At 36.8% G+C, this 18,158-nt stretch overlaps 1 protein-coding gene across 17 annotated transcripts in view; it reads right to left on the bottom strand.

The window, feature by feature from the left end:
* Positions 1–18,158, bottom strand: part of CCDC150 (coiled-coil domain containing 150) — a 68,151-nt gene that overhangs the window by 34,673 nt on the left and 15,320 nt on the right. For 13 of the 17 annotated variants that reach the window (XR_011528860.1, XR_011528857.1, XR_011528858.1 and 10 more), the window contains exons 6-13: positions 16,715–16,831; positions 15,546–15,675; positions 12,518–12,561; positions 11,224–11,316; positions 9,313–9,420; positions 6,585–6,709; positions 6,153–6,330; positions 5,531–5,599 (exon numbers count right to left, since the gene is read on the bottom strand). Coding sequence is in view for 13 of the 17 variants with exons in the window: in XM_070581726.1 (XP_070437827.1) it covers positions 5,531–5,599; positions 6,153–6,330; positions 6,585–6,709; positions 9,313–9,420; positions 11,224–11,316; positions 12,518–12,561; positions 15,546–15,675; positions 16,715–16,831 (864 nt within the window). In the remaining 4 variants the exon portion in view is untranslated. Of the gene's footprint in view, positions 1–5,530; positions 5,600–6,152; positions 6,331–6,584; positions 6,710–9,312; positions 9,421–11,223; positions 11,317–12,517; positions 12,562–12,741; positions 12,881–13,189; positions 13,428–14,090; positions 14,220–15,545; positions 15,676–16,714; positions 16,832–18,158 lie in introns of those variants that run through there. The other 4 variants (XM_070581729.1, XM_070581731.1, XM_070581732.1 and 1 more) reach the window with 4 other exon arrangements.

The raw sequence follows: 18,158 nt of genomic DNA, 5'->3' as shown, positions 1-18,158 counted from the left end.
GGAAAGAACAGTCTTTCAACAAATGGTGTTGGGATAATAACGAAGGCAAAACAATGAAGTTGAATCTCTACTTCATACCATATATAAAATTAACTCAAAATGGATCAAATACCTAAATATAACATGTAAAACTATAAAATTATTAGAATAAAAAATAGCTATAAATCTTTGTGACCTTGGATTGGGCAATGGTTTCTCAGATGTGACACTGAAAGCATGGGTGACCAAAGAAAAAATAAACTGGATTTATTAAAAACTAAAAATTTAAGGCCAGCCAGTGGTGTAATAGTTAACTTCATGCTCTCTGCTTCGGCAACCTGGGGTTCAGGTGTTCAGAGCCCAGGCATGGAGCTACACACTGCTCATCAAATGATGCTGTGGCAGGGGCCAGCCCCGTGGCCGAGTGGTTGAGTTTGGTGCTCTGCTTCGGCGGCCCAGGGTTTCACTGGTTTGGATCCTGGGTGCGGACCTAGCACTGCTCATCAGGCCATGCTGAGGCGGCATCCCACGTGCCACAACTAGAAGGACCCACAACTAAAATACACAACTACGTACTGGGGGGGCTTTAGGGAGAAGGAGGAAAAATTAAAAATTAAAAAAAAGAATCATGCTGTGGCAGTGTCCCATATACAAAATAGAGGAAGACTGGCACAGGTGTTAGCTCAGGGGCAATCTTCCTCAAGCAAAAAGAGGAAGATTGGCAACAGATGTTAGTTCAGGGACAATCTTCCTCACCAATAAATAAACAAATAAATAAACAAACATTTAAAACAGAGAACCCACGGAATGGGAGAAAAATACCTGCAAGTCACATATCTGATAAGGATCTACTATCCAGAATATATAAAGCTCTCTTACAACTCAACAATTAAAAGACAAATAACCCAGTTTAAAAATGAGTAAAGGATCTGAATAGACATTTCTCCAAAGAAGACATACAAATGGCCAACAAGCACATGCAAAAATGCTCAGCATCATTAGTTATTTGGGAAATTGAAATCAAAACCACAATGAGGTACTACTTTCACACCTACTAACGTAGCTATTATCAAAAAATGAAAAATAACGTGTTGGTGAAGATGTGGAGAAGCTGGAACCCTTGTAAATTGTCGGTGGGAATGGAAAGGGGTTCAGCACTGTGGAAAAGTCTGGTGGTTCCTCAGAAAGCTAAACATAAAATTACCATATGACCCAGCAATTCCACTCCTAGGTATATGTCCCAAAGAACTGAAAACAGGTACTTACAAATACACATACACACATGTTTATAGCAGCACTAACCACAGCGGCCAAAAGAAGGAAACAGTGCAAATGTGCATCAGTAGATGAACAGATAAATTGTGGTATATACATCTACCTATGCATTTATTTACATATATCTCTATACACACAGGCACGCACAATGAATATACTCAGCCAAAAAAAGGAAGGAAGTACTGATGCATACCACATGGATGAACCTCACAAATGTTATGCTATGTGAGAGAAGCCAGACACAAAAGATCACATACTGGATGACTATATTTATATGAAATATCTAGAATAGGTAAATCCACAGAGATAGAATGCAGCTTGGTGGTTGTCAGGGGCTGGGGGAAGGAGGGAACGGGGAGTGACTGCTTAATGGGTATGGGGTTTCCTTTTGGGGTGATGGAAACTAGACAGAAGTAGTGGCTGCACAGCATTGTGAATGTACCAAATTCCACTGAATTGTTCACTTTAAAATGGTTGATTTTATATTATGTGAATTTTACCTCGATTAAAAAAAAACACAGTGAGATACTTCATACCCACTATGATGGGTATGATAACTATTTTTTAAAAGCAGACAATAACAAGAGTAGGTGAGGACATTGAGATATTGGAATCCTCATATAGTGCTGGTGGGATTGAACATCGGTGCAGCCATTTTGTCAAACAGTTCAGCAGTTTTTCAAAATGATAAACAGTTATCACACGACCCAGTAGTTTTACTCTTAGAGAACTGAAAACAAATGCTCACAAAACAATTGTACACAAATGTTCACAGCATTATTCTTAATAGCCAAAAAGTAGAAACAACCTGAATGTCTATCAACTGATGAATGGATGAATGAAGTGTGGTATATTCATACAACATAATATTATTCAGCCACAAAAAGGAATGAAGTACCAACATATACTACAATATGGATAAACCTTGAAAACATTACGCTAAGAAGCCAGACCCAAAAGGCCACATACTGTTTGATTCTATTTATATGAAATGTCCAGAATAGACAAATCCATTGAGACAGAAAGTAGAATAGTGGTTGCCAGGGGCTGGGGGCAGGGGTGAATGGGGAGTGACTGCTAACGGGTACTGGGTTTCTTTTTGGGGTGATTAAAAGGTTCTAGAATTAGATAGTGGTGATGTTTGCACAAACTTGTGAATATACTAAGAAACTCCTGAATTGTATATTTTAAGGAGGTAAATCTACAGTATATTAATTATTTCTCAATAATAAAAGGTAGTAGCACAATCAGACAATCCACCTAAAAATAAAATGAACCTTGAACTGTATCTGGTTTGATATCCAAAAATTAACTTGAAAAGGATCATAGAACTAATGTAAAACCTAAAACTAAAACTTCTAGAGGAGAACAAAGGAGCAAATCTTAGCGAACTTAGATTAGGCGAAAATTCCTTAGACATGATGCCAAAAGTATGATCCACAAAATTTTAAAAATCGACAAATTAGACTTCATTAAAATATAAAACTTCTGCTCTTGAAAGAGCATGAAAAGACAAGGCATAAAACAGAAGAAAGTATATGTAAAGCACATATAAGATTTATGTATATACAGATAGTAAGAATTTTTTTATATAAGAATTAATGTGAGACTTTTAAAATCTCTGAAAAAATCAATAATAAGAAAACAAACAGGGGCCAGCCCGGTGGCACAGTGGTTAAGTTCACATGTTCCTCTTCGGCAGCCCAGGGTTCACCGGTTCAGATCCTGGATGTGGACATGGCACCACTTGGCACACCATGCTGTGGCAGGCATCCCACATATAAAGTAGAGGAAGATGGGCATGAATGTTAGCTCAGGGCCAGTCTTCCTCAGCAAAAAAGAGGAGGATTGGCAGCAGATGTTAGCTCAGGGCTAATCTTCCTCAAAAAAAAGTAAAAAGAAAACAAACAACTGAATTAATAATGGTTAAATAATGGTTAAAATATTTGAAGAGACATTTCAAGACATGGATGGCAAATAAATAAATGAAAAGATGCTTGATATTATTAGTCATTGGAGAAATGCAAATTACAGCCACAATGATATACCACTACACACCAGTTAGAATGGCTGAAACTAAAGGAACCAACAATACCAAGTGCTGGTGAGAATGTAAAGAAACTGGAACTCTTATATATATATTACTGGTGGGAACACAAGATGCTTTGGAGAATCTTTCGGAAAACAGATCCCTTGGAAAATAGTTGAACAGTTTGTTACTATGTCAGAAATCCAACTCCTGATATTTACACCAGAGAAATAAAAAATATATATTCATATGTGAATATTTATACAGGCTTCATTCATAATTGCCCAAATCTGGAAACAACCCAAATGTCCTTCAATTGGCAAATGGGTAGAGAAACTGTGATACTGAAAAAACAAACAAAACAAAACAGAAACACGTTCACAAATAGAGGAAACAAACTCGTGGTTCCCAGAGGTAGGGAGGTAAAATGGGTGCAGGGGATTAAGAGATACAAGTTCCCAGTTATAAAATAAATAAATCAAGGGATGTAATGTAGAACATAGAGAATATTGTCAATAATATTATAATAACTTTGTATGCCGACAGGTGTTAACTACTTATCGTGGTAATCATTTCACAATGTATATAAATATTGTATCACTATGATGCACACCTGAAACTAATAGGATATTGTATGTCAATGATATTAAAAAAAGGGAACTGTGATATATCTATATAATTGAACACAAACTCCTGATACATACAACAACATGGATGAATCTCAAATGGCTTATGCTAAATAAAAGAAGCCAGACTTAAAATGCTACATATTGTGTGATTCCATTTACATGATATGCTGGAAAAGATATAACTACAGGGGCAGAAAAACAGATCAGTGGTTGCCAGGGGATGGGGGTAGAGGAAGAGGTTGATTACTAAGGAGCACAAGGGAACTAACTTTCCAGGGTGATAGAAATCTTCTATATTTCAATTGTGGTGGTGGTTACCTGATTGTATGTGTTTGTCAAAACTCACAGAAGTGCACACTAAAAAAAGGGCAAATTTCAGTACGTAAATTACAATCCAATAAAACTGACTTTAAAACAAACATAGCTTTACAATGAATACACATTTAAAAAATATCAAGTTAGACCAAAAAATGGGACCCTGTATAAGCATTATCATTTGGCCAACCAGAACCTCTCTACAGAGCAAGTATATGTCAGCCCCCTGAACATACACTCAGCCTACATTAACTCAAATGAAATCAGACAAGCAAAATAATAACTCTATGTTTTAATCACAGACACATATCATTTGCCTTAGCCATGTAACATTCACTAACATTTTTAAACAAAAAGCATTAATGAATTTAATGGTATCCACCAGTTTTCCAAATTTTAAAAAGCATATTTGAGGTCAAATTGACACCAGCAAAGTCCTTGCCACAGGAAATCAGCTTTATTTAAAGACGTTTAGGGTGGACTATTTTCAAATCTCTAGATGTGAATGACCAAACCACAGAAGGCACCTGCCAGCTCGGTGACCTGTATTTGAGCCCAGGCTGAGAAGTGAGCTCTTCTTCTCTCTCAGATCCTTACATTGACAGTTCACATGTATATGGTAATACGAATGCTATTTAGTTGAGCCAGAAGCCAAGGAACAGTCGCGGCTCGAAGACTCTGATACCTGTTGCTGGATTTGTTGTCTGGGACAGGCTAACACTCCCTGATGCTTGAGATATATTCTCTAGATGACAGTGGTACAGACTCTCTACTCTCTTCAAATTTTGAAATACAAACAGCAATGTTTTAAAGATTGTTCTTTGTTTTATTTTAATAAGGGTTGCTAGAGAAACACGTGGCCATTCTACCTTTTTAGAACCCAGAAAAGGTACCTGGCAAGTAAAGTGGCAGGTGCTAATAGGTACATAGGAACCCTAACTTAGCTTTGTTTTAAAAAAAACTGCATCAGCAGTCAGCAATCATCCCTCTGCCTCCCACAGGCGCATTAGCTCACTCTCACGGGACTTCCTGGCTGAACTGCAGTGGCGCCTAGGGCCAGGGGCAGTAGTGCCTCACTGGCCAACACCAGACGTTCAGACAAGCGAACGCTCCCCAGAAGCAGCCTACGCTGCAGTGACTTGAGCGCTCTGAACCGCACCCAGCTTCTCGGCTTCTCTATTCTCCCACATCCAGGTATTCAAGAAAAGGAGCTGTCTCCTCACTAAGATAAGCTGACACAGGAGGTAGTGACACAGAAGGAAATGAAATGTAGCGAAATAACAACAAATAAAATGTGGAATACCTTGTTTTGGGCTAATTCCTTTTCCAAACTGCATTTTTCTTGTGCTGTTTCTTTGTCTGTTTTATGAATCTGCCCAAGGAGGGGAAAAGAAGAAACGGGTCAATTTGAAAGCAGCTGACAGGCTCTATTATAGCAGACACACCCTGCACGTCAGTTAATACCTACACTGCAGAGACAGCACATCCTCTCAGAAAAGGGGCCACTCAGGGAGTCTCTGAGGCAGAGCAAACTTCACAAACAGCCCTGAAATTAGAAAGACACGTCTGCATGTCAGACTCTGCTGGTTCCCTCCTAACTGAGAAGACAGGGCTGTTCCCCCTTAACCTACACTGTTCCACTCCTTCAGGGAAATCACTTTTTAAAATCTGACTCCTTACCTAACATGAGGATGTGTGAACTATTAGTTAACACTCACTAGTGCTGTATAAGGGTACACCATTTGGCACAGACTACTTCACATGCTCAAAGACATAGATTCGCCACCTAAAGATTTCTTTAATGGGCAACTCAGACAAACTGCATCTGGGTTGTATTTCTTTCCTTGTCTTTCGCATTTAAAACACAATTTTAAAACAAGATCACCACCCCAACCAGGAGGTAACATAAATCTTCCTCTATCTACCTCTCTCTGAAGTCTTTCTTTCTCCTCTAGCAGAGACGACTTCTCTTGCACGGATGCTTCCAATTCTCCTCGCAATCTTGCAATAGTTGATTCTAGCAGCTCTTTTTGCGTAGCTGTCCTCTTCTCAGCATCCTGTGCTTTCTGGATACATTGGTTGTGTTCAAGGATTAAATGGTCCCTGCAGGAAGAGAACAAGGAGGGAGGAAAGCTAAATGCGAGTTGTTCTTCAACAGAAGGACGAAATGTTCTTATAGAACCTATCTCCTGCCTGAGAGCAGTTAACCAAAACGTTCTAACAAAACTAGTTCCTTGAGGGCAGTCTTTATTTTTGTGGCTGACCCAGCAAATGCAGAACTAAACATTTTCATTAAAGATAAGAAATACACGTGCAAGAACAAAAGCTGCATGAGAAGTTGCATGCCATCTACTTACAGATGTGCTTGGAGCTGGGTTTTCTCATTCTGAACAGTCTGAAGCTCACTTGTGATACTGGCATGGGCTGCATCCAGCAGTAAGTTTTGTTCTTGAAACGTCTGTGTCATCATTTTCTGCTCTACCTGAGTATTATAAGTAATATTAAAAGATAAGATGCCAGAAAGTCATTTGACAGACTATCACTCAAAATAACTGATGAAAGATACTGAATTAGCTTACAAAAGACAAATTTTATTTATATAAATAGAACCTCTTTTTAACAGAATTTAACGCCCAGCTTTCTTTTTGTCCCCACCCTGACTTGACCACCATTCTATCATTTTATAGCTCTACTGGTCACCAATCAAGATGCACAACAATTAGTTACTCAGATTGCTACAAAATTTACAGAACTCCTAACACGAACATATTTTTAGGTATAAAATTATATGAAGAATATTTTTGGTACTTTAAAATTTCACTATGAGACATACTTTATTTTAAAAAGTAAAACAATATCAATGCACAAAGTTAAAAGATCCCTCCACCTCTATCTCCCCTCACCTCTTCCAGACAAGCCCACCCGCCAGGATGATGATGTTTAAGAATCTGCGAGCACTCTTTTGAGAATATCTGAAATTGCACTCAGATACTGTTACAGCACAAGTACTACAACTGTTTTGCACAATTTATTTTCTCTGGCTCACCATTTTGGAATTATCAAAACATCACATTTTTTTATACACACTCCCTCTATCTTCCATTTATAAAGCTTTTGCAAATACAGTACATATTAATTACTTTTGTAAACATATTTTAAAACACTTTTAACCATATTTGATTGCAAGGCAAACATACACACCTTCATACTTGGTAAAATGGGATCTCACTTGTGTAACAGTCTGAAGTTTTAAAATGTTGTGACACTGTTACATATATAAGTCATATTATTCACTCTACTAAACTAAGTCCCATGAAAGTAAGAATTTTGTCTCGTTCACTTATTTAATCCTATCTAGATCTAGCATCATACCTGAATGGGGCAAACACTAAATGTTTGTTGAGTTAATGAAAGATAGTTATTGAGTACCTATTATGTGCAAAACATACTTAGTACTATGGGTAATAACAAAGATATACAAGGCACTGTCCTTGCTTCTAGGAAGTTCACAGTGTAACAAAGGAAGGAGCCATGCACATAATTACTACTATAGAATGCAGAACAGAGAGGCAACATAGCATAATGATTAAAAACACTGAGTCTGTGGGGCCCCCCAGTGGCGCAGCAGTTAAGTTCACAGGTTCTGCTTCTCGGCGGCCTGGGTTTCGCCGGTTTGGATCCCGGGTGTGGACATGGCACCGCTTGGCAGAAGCCATGCTGTGGTAGGCGTCCCACGTATAAAGCAGAGGAAGATGGACGCGGATGTTAGCTCAGGGCCAGTCTTCCTCAGAAAAAAGAGGAGGATTGGCAGTAGTTAGCTCAGGGCTAATCTTCCTCAAAAAAAAAAACACTGAGTCTGGAGTCAGACTTAGGTTTAAATCCGGCTCTACCACTTACTAGCTAAGCGATTTCAGGCAAGTTGGTTGATTTTGCTAAACCTCATTTTTGTTATCTATAAAATGAGGATAATAAATATCCCTTTACATAATGGCTGCTAGTATTAAAGGAGGTAACATATGTAAAATCCTTAGCATGCTTGGCATATAGTAAGTATGCTCAAAAAAAAGAGAGAGAGAGAGCTATTAATATTACAATCTGTTTAGTGTCCGAGGAGTAGAAGTTGAGAAAACTGATCCTTTCTGGTTGGAGTGATCAAGCTTCTTGACGAAAGTGAGAGTTAAAGAATGAGTAGAATTTCAAATAGTTGAAGTAAAGACTGTTCTCAGCAGAGGGAACAGCATAAGCAAAATGGGAAAGCACAAGTGTTTGAGGAAGAGGTCAGTACTTCAGGGTCAGTCATAAGTGTTCTCCATGATTCTACAAATAATGGCACAAGTAATTACTTTTCCTAAGTAATGATATTTGAGAAGAAACCATTAAGAAAGTAAAGCCATGGGCCGGCCCCGTGGCCGAGTGGTTGGGTTCGCACACTCCGCTTTGGTGGCCTGGAGTTTCGCTGGTTCGGATCCTGGGTGCAGACATGGCACTGCTCATCAAGCCACGTTAAGGCGGCGTCCCACGTGCCACAATGAGAAGGACCCACAACTAAAATTATACAACCATATACCAGGGTGCTTTGGGGAGAAAAAGGAAAAATAAAATCTTCTTTTTTTTTTTTTTTTTAAAGATTGGCACCTGAGCTAACAACCGTTGCCAATCTTTTTTTTTTTTTCCTGCTTTATCTCCCCAAACCTCCCTGTACATAGTTGTATATCTTAGTTGCAGGTCCTTCTAGTTGTGGGATGTGGGACGCCACCTCAACGTGGCCTGACGAGCGGTGCCATGTCCATGACCAGGATCCAAACCCTGGGCCGCCGCAGCGGAGTGCATGAACTTAACCACTCAGCCACGGAGCCAGCCCCGGAAAAATAAAATCTTTAAAAACAAAAAAAGTAAAGCCAAATGACCCCTCTGATGAAAACTGAAAACCACTAATCAAAAAATAAAATAATTCAGTAAAATTTCTTGGAATTAATTGTTAAAATATTTTATTTATCCAGTTGGCCATTTACATTTCCTGATCTCTTAGACAAGGAGGCTTCCTACTGATTCTATCAGAAATTGACGAGTGTTAACAATGACTACCTGCAGAAGGGCTTGATGGTCAGCAATGATTCTGGCATTTTCCGTACTAGCAGTCTGCAGCATGCTGTTCAGCTCTGAACACTTTCTAGTCAGTTGGTCATTCAAAACCTAAGACAACATATGTAGTAAGTCATAAACCTCTCCAATAAATAATTATTTTTACTTATGGATCATTCTTTCTAACGATTACAGAGTATTTCACTATATATGAGAACCTAATGTATTTAACCTAATTGTTATTTCACTAATTTATAAAATACTTTCAAATATTTGGAGACAACACTCTGAATAATTTTATATTAAAAGGGGGAAATTTGTTGATTTGGTGGAGCAACTGCAGCACTTGGCAGTTTACTGACCCATTCTTCACAATTTTGAACACTGATCAATTAGAGCAAGACAGAACGGAATTTACAATCTAGATGCCCGGCCAATATTATAGAAATCCATTCCCTAAATTGGATAATGAGTATTCAGAATTGTTTAGCTGATAACAGAAAATATCTAAGCTCCTCCATCACCAATTACTGTATTTACAAAAGCAAAATATAGATTATTGTGCCATTTTACAAGATTAATCTTCCAAAATAAAACAAAATCTTTTCTGCAAACAGATCTATCATACTTGTAGTTAGTTTATAATTCTCTTGTCCTTTTGATATTTTGAAATTTGTATTCCTGTGGAAAATATTTATCTTAATTACCAGTTATTTTTGCCAAGTATATTTGGCAAGGATCTTACGTTTTAATGAACAAATTCTTCAAAGATGGGGCCAAATAACTCTGAAGGATCAATAGAAAACACACTCAAAAAAACAGTAAAAAGAAATGAAACATAAATGATAGATTATCTGGAAACTATCATAAGTGGTGTGTATAGTACAGTAGATAGGAACACATTCAGAGGCATCTTAAAGTTATAATTAGATTATAAACTATTCATCAAGGAATACCTGGGGGTGAGACAGAGGAGAACTCTTGCTCCTTGAAAAGAAATAGTTAATTTTCTTTGGAGCCAGATTGCCTGAGCTCAAATTCCAACTCTGTCACTTATTAGCTATGTTATTAAACCTCTCTGTATATCACTTTCTTATCTTTAAACTGGGAATAATAATAGTTTCTATAGTAGTATTAATTGCAAGGATTACAATTTGTTAATAACACCAGGTGCTTAGCATTGTACCTAGAAAGCAGAACGGGTTCAGTAAATGTTAACTACTATGAGTATAGTAAGGGTAGTAACAGTTATTGTTATTATTATTTTACAGAAGAACACATTTATTTTGTATTTTCTTTATCATAAACAGAGTACAGCTACTATGATCCTAACCTTGAAGTAATCAAATTGTACTAACAAAAAGTTCATTTAAGTGATCAATACTGTTTCATTGGGCCCTATGAGAAATAACTTGTTTGCCTGCATAGTTGATGGCTCTTCTTTATATACATGCATATTTATATAAAACATCAGCTAAATTTGAAAACTGCCATCCCACAGAAAATTACGCATAATCTAGCAAGGATTTATTAGATTCCTACTGTGCTATTTGCTATAGAAGATGCAAAGAAATATGAGACATACCCCTTGGCATTGAACTGCTTAGAAGTTCATGGGGGAAACAAAAGGTGTATATTTAATGAATAAATGAGAAAGTAAACAAAGGCAAAGTGTAAACTAGAGCATGATTTAGCAGCACATCTCGTATGCTTATGTGTCACAGGAATTTGGAGAGCAAAATGAGAAATGCAGTTAATTTTATAATGTTTCACAGAAGAAGTAAATCATATGGAAACAAAAAATAGGGATGATGGTGATGGTATGAATTTATATAATCAAGATTAATCCTGGTTCTTGGTTCTTTAATTGAACAAAATTAAACATCTAAAAACTAGAGAAATGGGAAGATTTACCTGTGCTTTTTCTGATGCTTCACGAAGGGATACTATTTCAGACCTCAAATATGCATTTTCTTCGTGTTCCTTATTGAAAGACATCCTCACATTCTATAGGAGAAAAAAAGAACTTCTCTAAGAGCTATAACATGTATCTCTATCAAAATACTTGCTCTGTATTTTGGACAGTACAAATTCAAGTTCTAATGATATACATAGATAAGTGTCTTATAAAGAATTTTTTATAATTTTGATATCTTCAACTTTCAAACTTCTTATTTATAAATTATTTATAAAAACTGTTTTTAAATATTTCTCATATTGGAATTCCAACTAGAAATAATTTGCCTAAAATCATAACCTATTTATCTAGTATCCTTATGTCAAGAAAGTTCTACTCTCCAAGATGAAATATTTGTTGGTTCATACTACATACACAGTTTTTCCTATTAACAGTAAGATCTTGTGATTTCAAAGAAACACATTCAAGGATCTTTTAAAGTTATAAGTAGGTGAAGATCTTTTCATCAAGGAGTGCCTGGGGGTGCAGCAGAAGAAAGTGCCTTTGCTCTGTGAAAAAAATAGCTAGTTCTCTTTGAGATGAGAAAAAGGTGATAGGGATGTGAGTTGTGGGCTGGGCTTTCCCTAACAGGTACTCAGTCAAATGGGGAAGGACCAAGTGTAAGTCCTCTCCACACAGAGAGAGAACCACTCTTCTCTTTTCCCAAGAGAAGCATCTCAAGAATGGTAAATCACATAACACAGGATGAGCGAGAATCCAGAAAACTTACCCTAAACAGAAGCTACACATTGAGATTGATTTAGACATGTATTAAGATATAAAGTAGCAATATTTCTTTATTTTTTATTATAGTAAAATATACATAACATAAAATTTACCATTCTTACAATTTTTAAGTATACAGTACACAAAAGTTTTCAGTGTTAAGTGCAGTGGCATTAAGTACATTCACATTGTTGTACAACCATCACCACCAAAAAGTAGTTAATATTTCTTACATTTCATAAAAAAGCTTCTTTATAACAATTAGTTTGCAATAGGCATAAAATGCAAATGTCTCATTATTTTTGCCAATTCACCCTTTTCAAACTATAACAACCTGCATGAAATGATTTATTTCCTAACATCCAGTTAACAACAGTTCTGAATATATAACTCATTTACACTGAAAATTTTTTGAAATAAAGATTTTAGGAGAATCAGAAGGCCAGTAAACCACCGTGAGTGAGGAAGCATTACTTAGTGAAGAGAGGAAAGAACACGGCTGTACTCCACAACCTCAAAACTTACCTTATTTTCTTCAACCAACTTGGAAATGAGGTCATCTCTAGAAACTAAAAACAAAAAGTCCACATAAGTATAATAACAACTTACTACAATTACACTGAAATCACATGGTATGTTTTTCCCTGAGAAGCTTTGATTTTTTTTTTTTTCAGTCTGTATTTTGCAGAAATAAGGAGAATGCATTTCTATCATATTTTCATAGACTGGAAACTAAGTCATGGAATTACCAAGAACTAGTCCCTAGTCATGTGCGATGGTAGATGAGGTCACATGTTACTCCACGCACAGATGATGATGAGCCTCTGAGGGATTTTAAGCCGAGCGGCACACAATCCAAAGCGTTTCCTTGGAGAGCTCACTCTAACAGGCTCGGCACAGACAGGGCGATCAGTTTAGCAGCTGCTGCAGTTACCCAAGTGAAAAACGACGAGAGTGGGCTCTAAGGTAAAGACAGTGGGGATGCAGAGGAAAAGCAGACTGGGGGAATAACGAACAGGGAGAACTGTCAGGACTTGGTGGCTGACTGACCGGTGGGGTAAAGGCCGTAAATGAGTCAAGGAAAATATCTAGTGTTCAGACAGGCAGTGGCGTGCACAGTGGACTCTTCAACTAAATAGGGAATACAGGGCAAGGAGCAGGTTTGGGGGAGAGAATGAGTAAGAACGATGGCAATACTTAAGTTTTCATCATGTGTTTTGAGGTATCTGCAAGGCATCCAAATATAGATGTTTAGTAGGCAGTAAGACACCATCTGGAGCTCAGGAGGATGATTTTGTGTAGAAAAAAAAGATCTGAAACAACTCAGAGGGTATATACAGTGAAAATAAAACCAAAGACAGAAATAGGGGAACAGTTTGGCATTGTATACAAGTAGCCAAAAGATGTAAACTTTTCTGAGAATAATGTTTTGGCTTCATAGAAAATTCATAAAGACTTTTTAGTTTTCTTTCACTTAAATGTTCTAAAGCCAGAAAAATCACAAAACAAATAAAAACTCACATTTTATATAGGATATACTCAGAAAAACTATACTTTTTGAACATTTATGAGTCCAAGATTCATTCCATTAGAGTAAATTCTAATTTAAAATATGTGAAGGATCGAAAAGATCAACTATATGATCTATTTTGGAAATTCCACCAATCAAAGTAAGAATGAAAGGGGAGGGGCTGGCCCTGTGGCCGAGTGGTTAAGTTCGCGCACTCCGCTGAGGGCGGCCCAGTGTTTCGTTGGTTTGAATGCTGGGCACAGACATGGCACTGCTCATCAAACCACGCTGAGGCAGCGTCCCACATGCCACAACTAGAAGGACCCCCAACGAAGAATATACAACTATGTACCGGGGGGCTTTGGGGAGGAGAAAAAAAAAAAGTAAGGGGAGTGTTTGTCTTACTTGGGAGAACAAGTTAATCCCCTTAATTAGTATATATGTGTGTGTGCACATATATATATAAATATGTTTATTGTTAATAAACACAATAAACAATTGTTAATAAACAATTTCATTTTTAAATTCATTGAAGCAAATATCTAAAGGCATTCCTTTTAGTAATCTAGTTAGCATAACTATTTGTACCTTAAAGTAATAAAATTGCATGCATGTAAAGAGTCTATTATTCAATATGAAGCATATAGTTGGTATTCAGACAGGCTTCCTTTTCCTCATGTTAGTTTGAATTACTGTTCCTTTAATCTTCATTTTTTTTAAATGGTCTTCCATATAGTCTTTACAAAATTCAAAAATAAAGCATTAATCCATTGAGAAAGTAACATTTTTAAAAATCACTTAATCAGAAGGACAATTATTATAATAAAAAGATCAGTGGTTTAGCCCCAGCTATCCTACTTGCTGTGGGTCCTTGGATACACATCTTTTTAATCTTCTGTAGAATAGGGTATATTTTCTTATCTTTCTCACAAGGTTGTTGTAAGGCTCAAACGAGATAATGTGGCAACCCCATAACAGGTAGCATGTATTTTTGTAGCCATGCAATTACAGGGAGACAGAAAATTATCTTGGGGCATCATCAGTGAGAATCTCACAGAGTAATTCACTACTCAACAACCAGCCAGAAAAAGAGTACTTTCTGCTAAAAGCAGTAAGTCAAAACATTGAATCGATTTCTCTTTGCTCCATGTTTTTTATAGTTTTCATTTCCCTTTTGGTATTCCCTGCCCTCACCACAGCCAGACAGCAGAGAAGGCACACTGGCAAGAACACTGGGCTTGGAGTTGGAAGATCCAGGTTCAGGCCCCTCTTCACCACGTATTCATTTTGTCACTTTGGGCAGTACAGATAGTTGGGTGTGTTACACGAGATCATTTATGTGAAAGCTCTATGTAAACTATGAAGTGTTATTCATGTGTGAGGCACTGCGCTGTAATTCTTTGTGATCTCCATATTGGGACTATCCGAAAACCGCTTTACAATTACACATTAACAAGAGTAATATGATAAGGGCTGATGGGCTGCAGAAAGCATGACTCTGAGAAACTTAGAATCAAGTCTAGACTCTTCCATTTCCTAGCTCTGTCACCTCTAAGGACTCTACTCATCTGTAAAATGAGATTAATCTAAGCTCTAAGGTACCTTACAACCATCCATTTCTACAAATACAGGTTAAGCAAAATAGATTGGTACCCTGGAGAATGAAGAGTCTGACACAATCTAACAGTTAGGATCGGTAGGTTAGAAAGGATTAACAGCCTTATTTCCTTATTAACATTCTATTATCCAATAATCAATCTAGAGTCCTAGAAATCAAATGTTCTCAAGTCCACAAACACTTAAATAAACCTGGAAAAAAACCTAAATAAAGAACAGTTTACAATTAAGAGGGTCAAATTCTATTTTATTACCAACATTCTCTTTTTTTCCCTCAATGTCACATATGAAAAGGAAATCAGCAATTTTCTGCATTCAGGTCTGCAGAAAATACCAGTAACACTTCAAGAATTTGAGATCTTAAGAGTTTTTGCATGAAATCTCGAAAAACTAACAAAAGTGTATTTGTAGCATCTATTTTCATACTTAGATCAGACTTGAGCTGCGAGGTAGCAGTCTCCAGCTCTCCTTTTCTTCGTTGCTCCTGTGCCAGCAGTTCTTGGGTAGTCTGTATAGAATTGCGTAGGCCAATACAGTTTTGCTGCAAAATTTGAACCTGAAAAGAAAAACTCCTTTTCTGTAAGGTAGATTTCTAAAAAACTACCTTATAGCACCACATGCAAGGCAGGTTTTCCAATCTTAAGATCACTGGCGGAGAAGGGGAGTTTATGTCTGTTACAGTCTCAACAGGGTGCAGTGTCTGAGAGCAAAGCTGTCCACAGAGCTTCCTGTGTGCTCTCCAACACAGCAACAGAGCCATCACCAGTCACAGTGACTGCTGAGCACTTGAAATGTGGCCTGAGAGAGTGGGAAACTGAATCTTTAATTTTATTTAATTTTAACTAATTTAAATTTAAATAGCCATATGTGGCTAGTGGCTACAATACTAGCAGTGCAGGTTAGAGCAATAAAGGATTGTTTACCAACTCCTTACATAGAATCCTTTTTATGATTCTAAAGTGACCGATAGTCATTGGTTAAAATAATAAAGATTATGTAATCTAATTACAGATATTAGGATTTGGAACTAATTGCCTTGGGTAGTTAGAATTTAAAATATTCTAAATTACATGTATGTACGTCAAATAACTATGATGAAGGCAAAAATATTATGCTGAAATAATAATGAGAATTGAAAAGAGCCACGTAAAAAACATTCCTGGTTATTTTACTTATTGGCATTCTTTGCTTCAAGTGTTAGCTCAGTTTAATCTTTATTTTCTAGCAACATCACATACATACAACACGAAACCAGGGCAATGCCTTCCAAAATCAGTTCCTGTCACAGAGATTATATGGTGCAGGGGGAAGGATACTGTCCCAGGAGCTAAGCGGTCACTCACCTCGATAAAGCCTGAGGCAAATTAACCCCTCTGGTCCTGAGCTCCCTCACTCATAAATTAAGAGTACTGGACTGAATGACATCAGAGTCCTAAACTGTAGTAAGAATGTTAGCAGAAGATTACTAAAGAAAAGTAAATAATTTAATAAATCTAGAGGAAATTTGCAAAACAATAGGCTCATAGGTAAAATAGCAGCTTTTCTCTTTAGGTTTCACTTTTCCATCACAAACAAGGAGGGAAAAATCTCTCTACCTGTTTCCGTTCCACCTCCACTGTTGATCCCATTTCCTGTATTTTGAGTAGCATGGCTGATCCAGATTTCTCAAGACATTCCCTTAGGTGCTTCTCCTGAGACAGCTGTCTCCTTAGCTACAGAGCAACAGTGCAGTTAGGCAAGACTAAGAGAACATCACAGCAGTTTAACAAAGATCAAAGCCACCATGGAAAGTTTACCAGACCTGCCCTCTCACCCCCACACATTCTGCATTCGTTTATGACTGCTCAGAAACATGCTCTTGTTTCTCCCTAACGGATAACCTTCTAAGAAATGTAGAGTCAGATTTGTTGCCCTGGTCTTCCTATTTTCTAAGTCTGTTTTCCAAATTGCAGATCAAGATCCATTAGTAAGTTGCAAGCCGCACTTCAAAAAGGAAAAAAAGAATACAAAGAAAATATCAGCGCATATAGCAAGTAATAAGGAAGGGTAAGTAATGCTTTGTGATATGTTTGTGTACGTGCATATAGTGTTGCAATAAAAACTATATGTGATATATTGGATTGGTGTCAAAAAGAAGTTTGAAAAACACTAATATTGTATCTCTGTGTATTTACTCTCTGTATTTCTGTATGTTCTGGTTTTACTTTTTAACTCCTATTTTCCTATATTTTGATTTGTCTATATATTTTTTTATCTCATAGTATTATAAACATACCCCTGAAGGTTGTTTCAATTCTGTCTTGGAATTTAAAGGTCTAAACAAATAATGAAGTAACTAAACAGCAGACAAAACCGACAGTCCAGAATTGGGGTACACTGACCTCACTTCTCTCAATAAATAACTATAAAGTGAGTCAGATAAAGATATAAAAAAGAAAGAGTCTTTTTATCATGAGGTAAAGAGACCCTTGCTAACTTAAAGGGGAATTGCAGAATGCTATTCCTTTTATTAAGTGATGTTAAATTGAAAGAAATTCTGTTTTTAAGCCCTGATGAAGATGACATGAGTACTCTTTATAACTCTTCTCTAAATTGTACATATATATTTTATATGTTTTCTCTACGGATGATACATTTTATAATGTTTAAAAAGTTGAAAGACGAAAAACGTGTGACATAAAACTGTTATAAGATAGCCCATTTTGGAAATGTTCTATGAGGTTCTTAATCACACCCCCAGGATTGAACACTTAGGTTCTTCCAGTTTTTCACTATTCTAAATACAGTCCTGTTGAACATGCTGGTGAATAAATCTTTCACTGCATTTATGGTTATTTCCTTAGGATAAATTTCTATAAGAGGAATCACTAGGCTAAAAATCACTTTTTAGACTTTTGATTCTTATTGTAATTTTCCTTCCAATTTTAGCCTCCTATCAGTAGTATTTGAATAAATCTCATCTGCACTATGTATTATTTTCTTAAATCTTTGCTAATCTAATACATGAAAAATAACATCTTAATAGTTTTTCATTTCTTT

Source organism: Equus przewalskii, chromosome 17 (genome assembly GCF_037783145.1).
Source record: "Equus przewalskii isolate Varuska chromosome 17, EquPr2, whole genome shotgun sequence".
Taxonomy (NCBI): Eukaryota; Metazoa; Chordata; class Mammalia; order Perissodactyla; family Equidae; genus Equus; species Equus przewalskii.
This window is presented reverse-complemented; position numbering and strand designations above follow the sequence as displayed.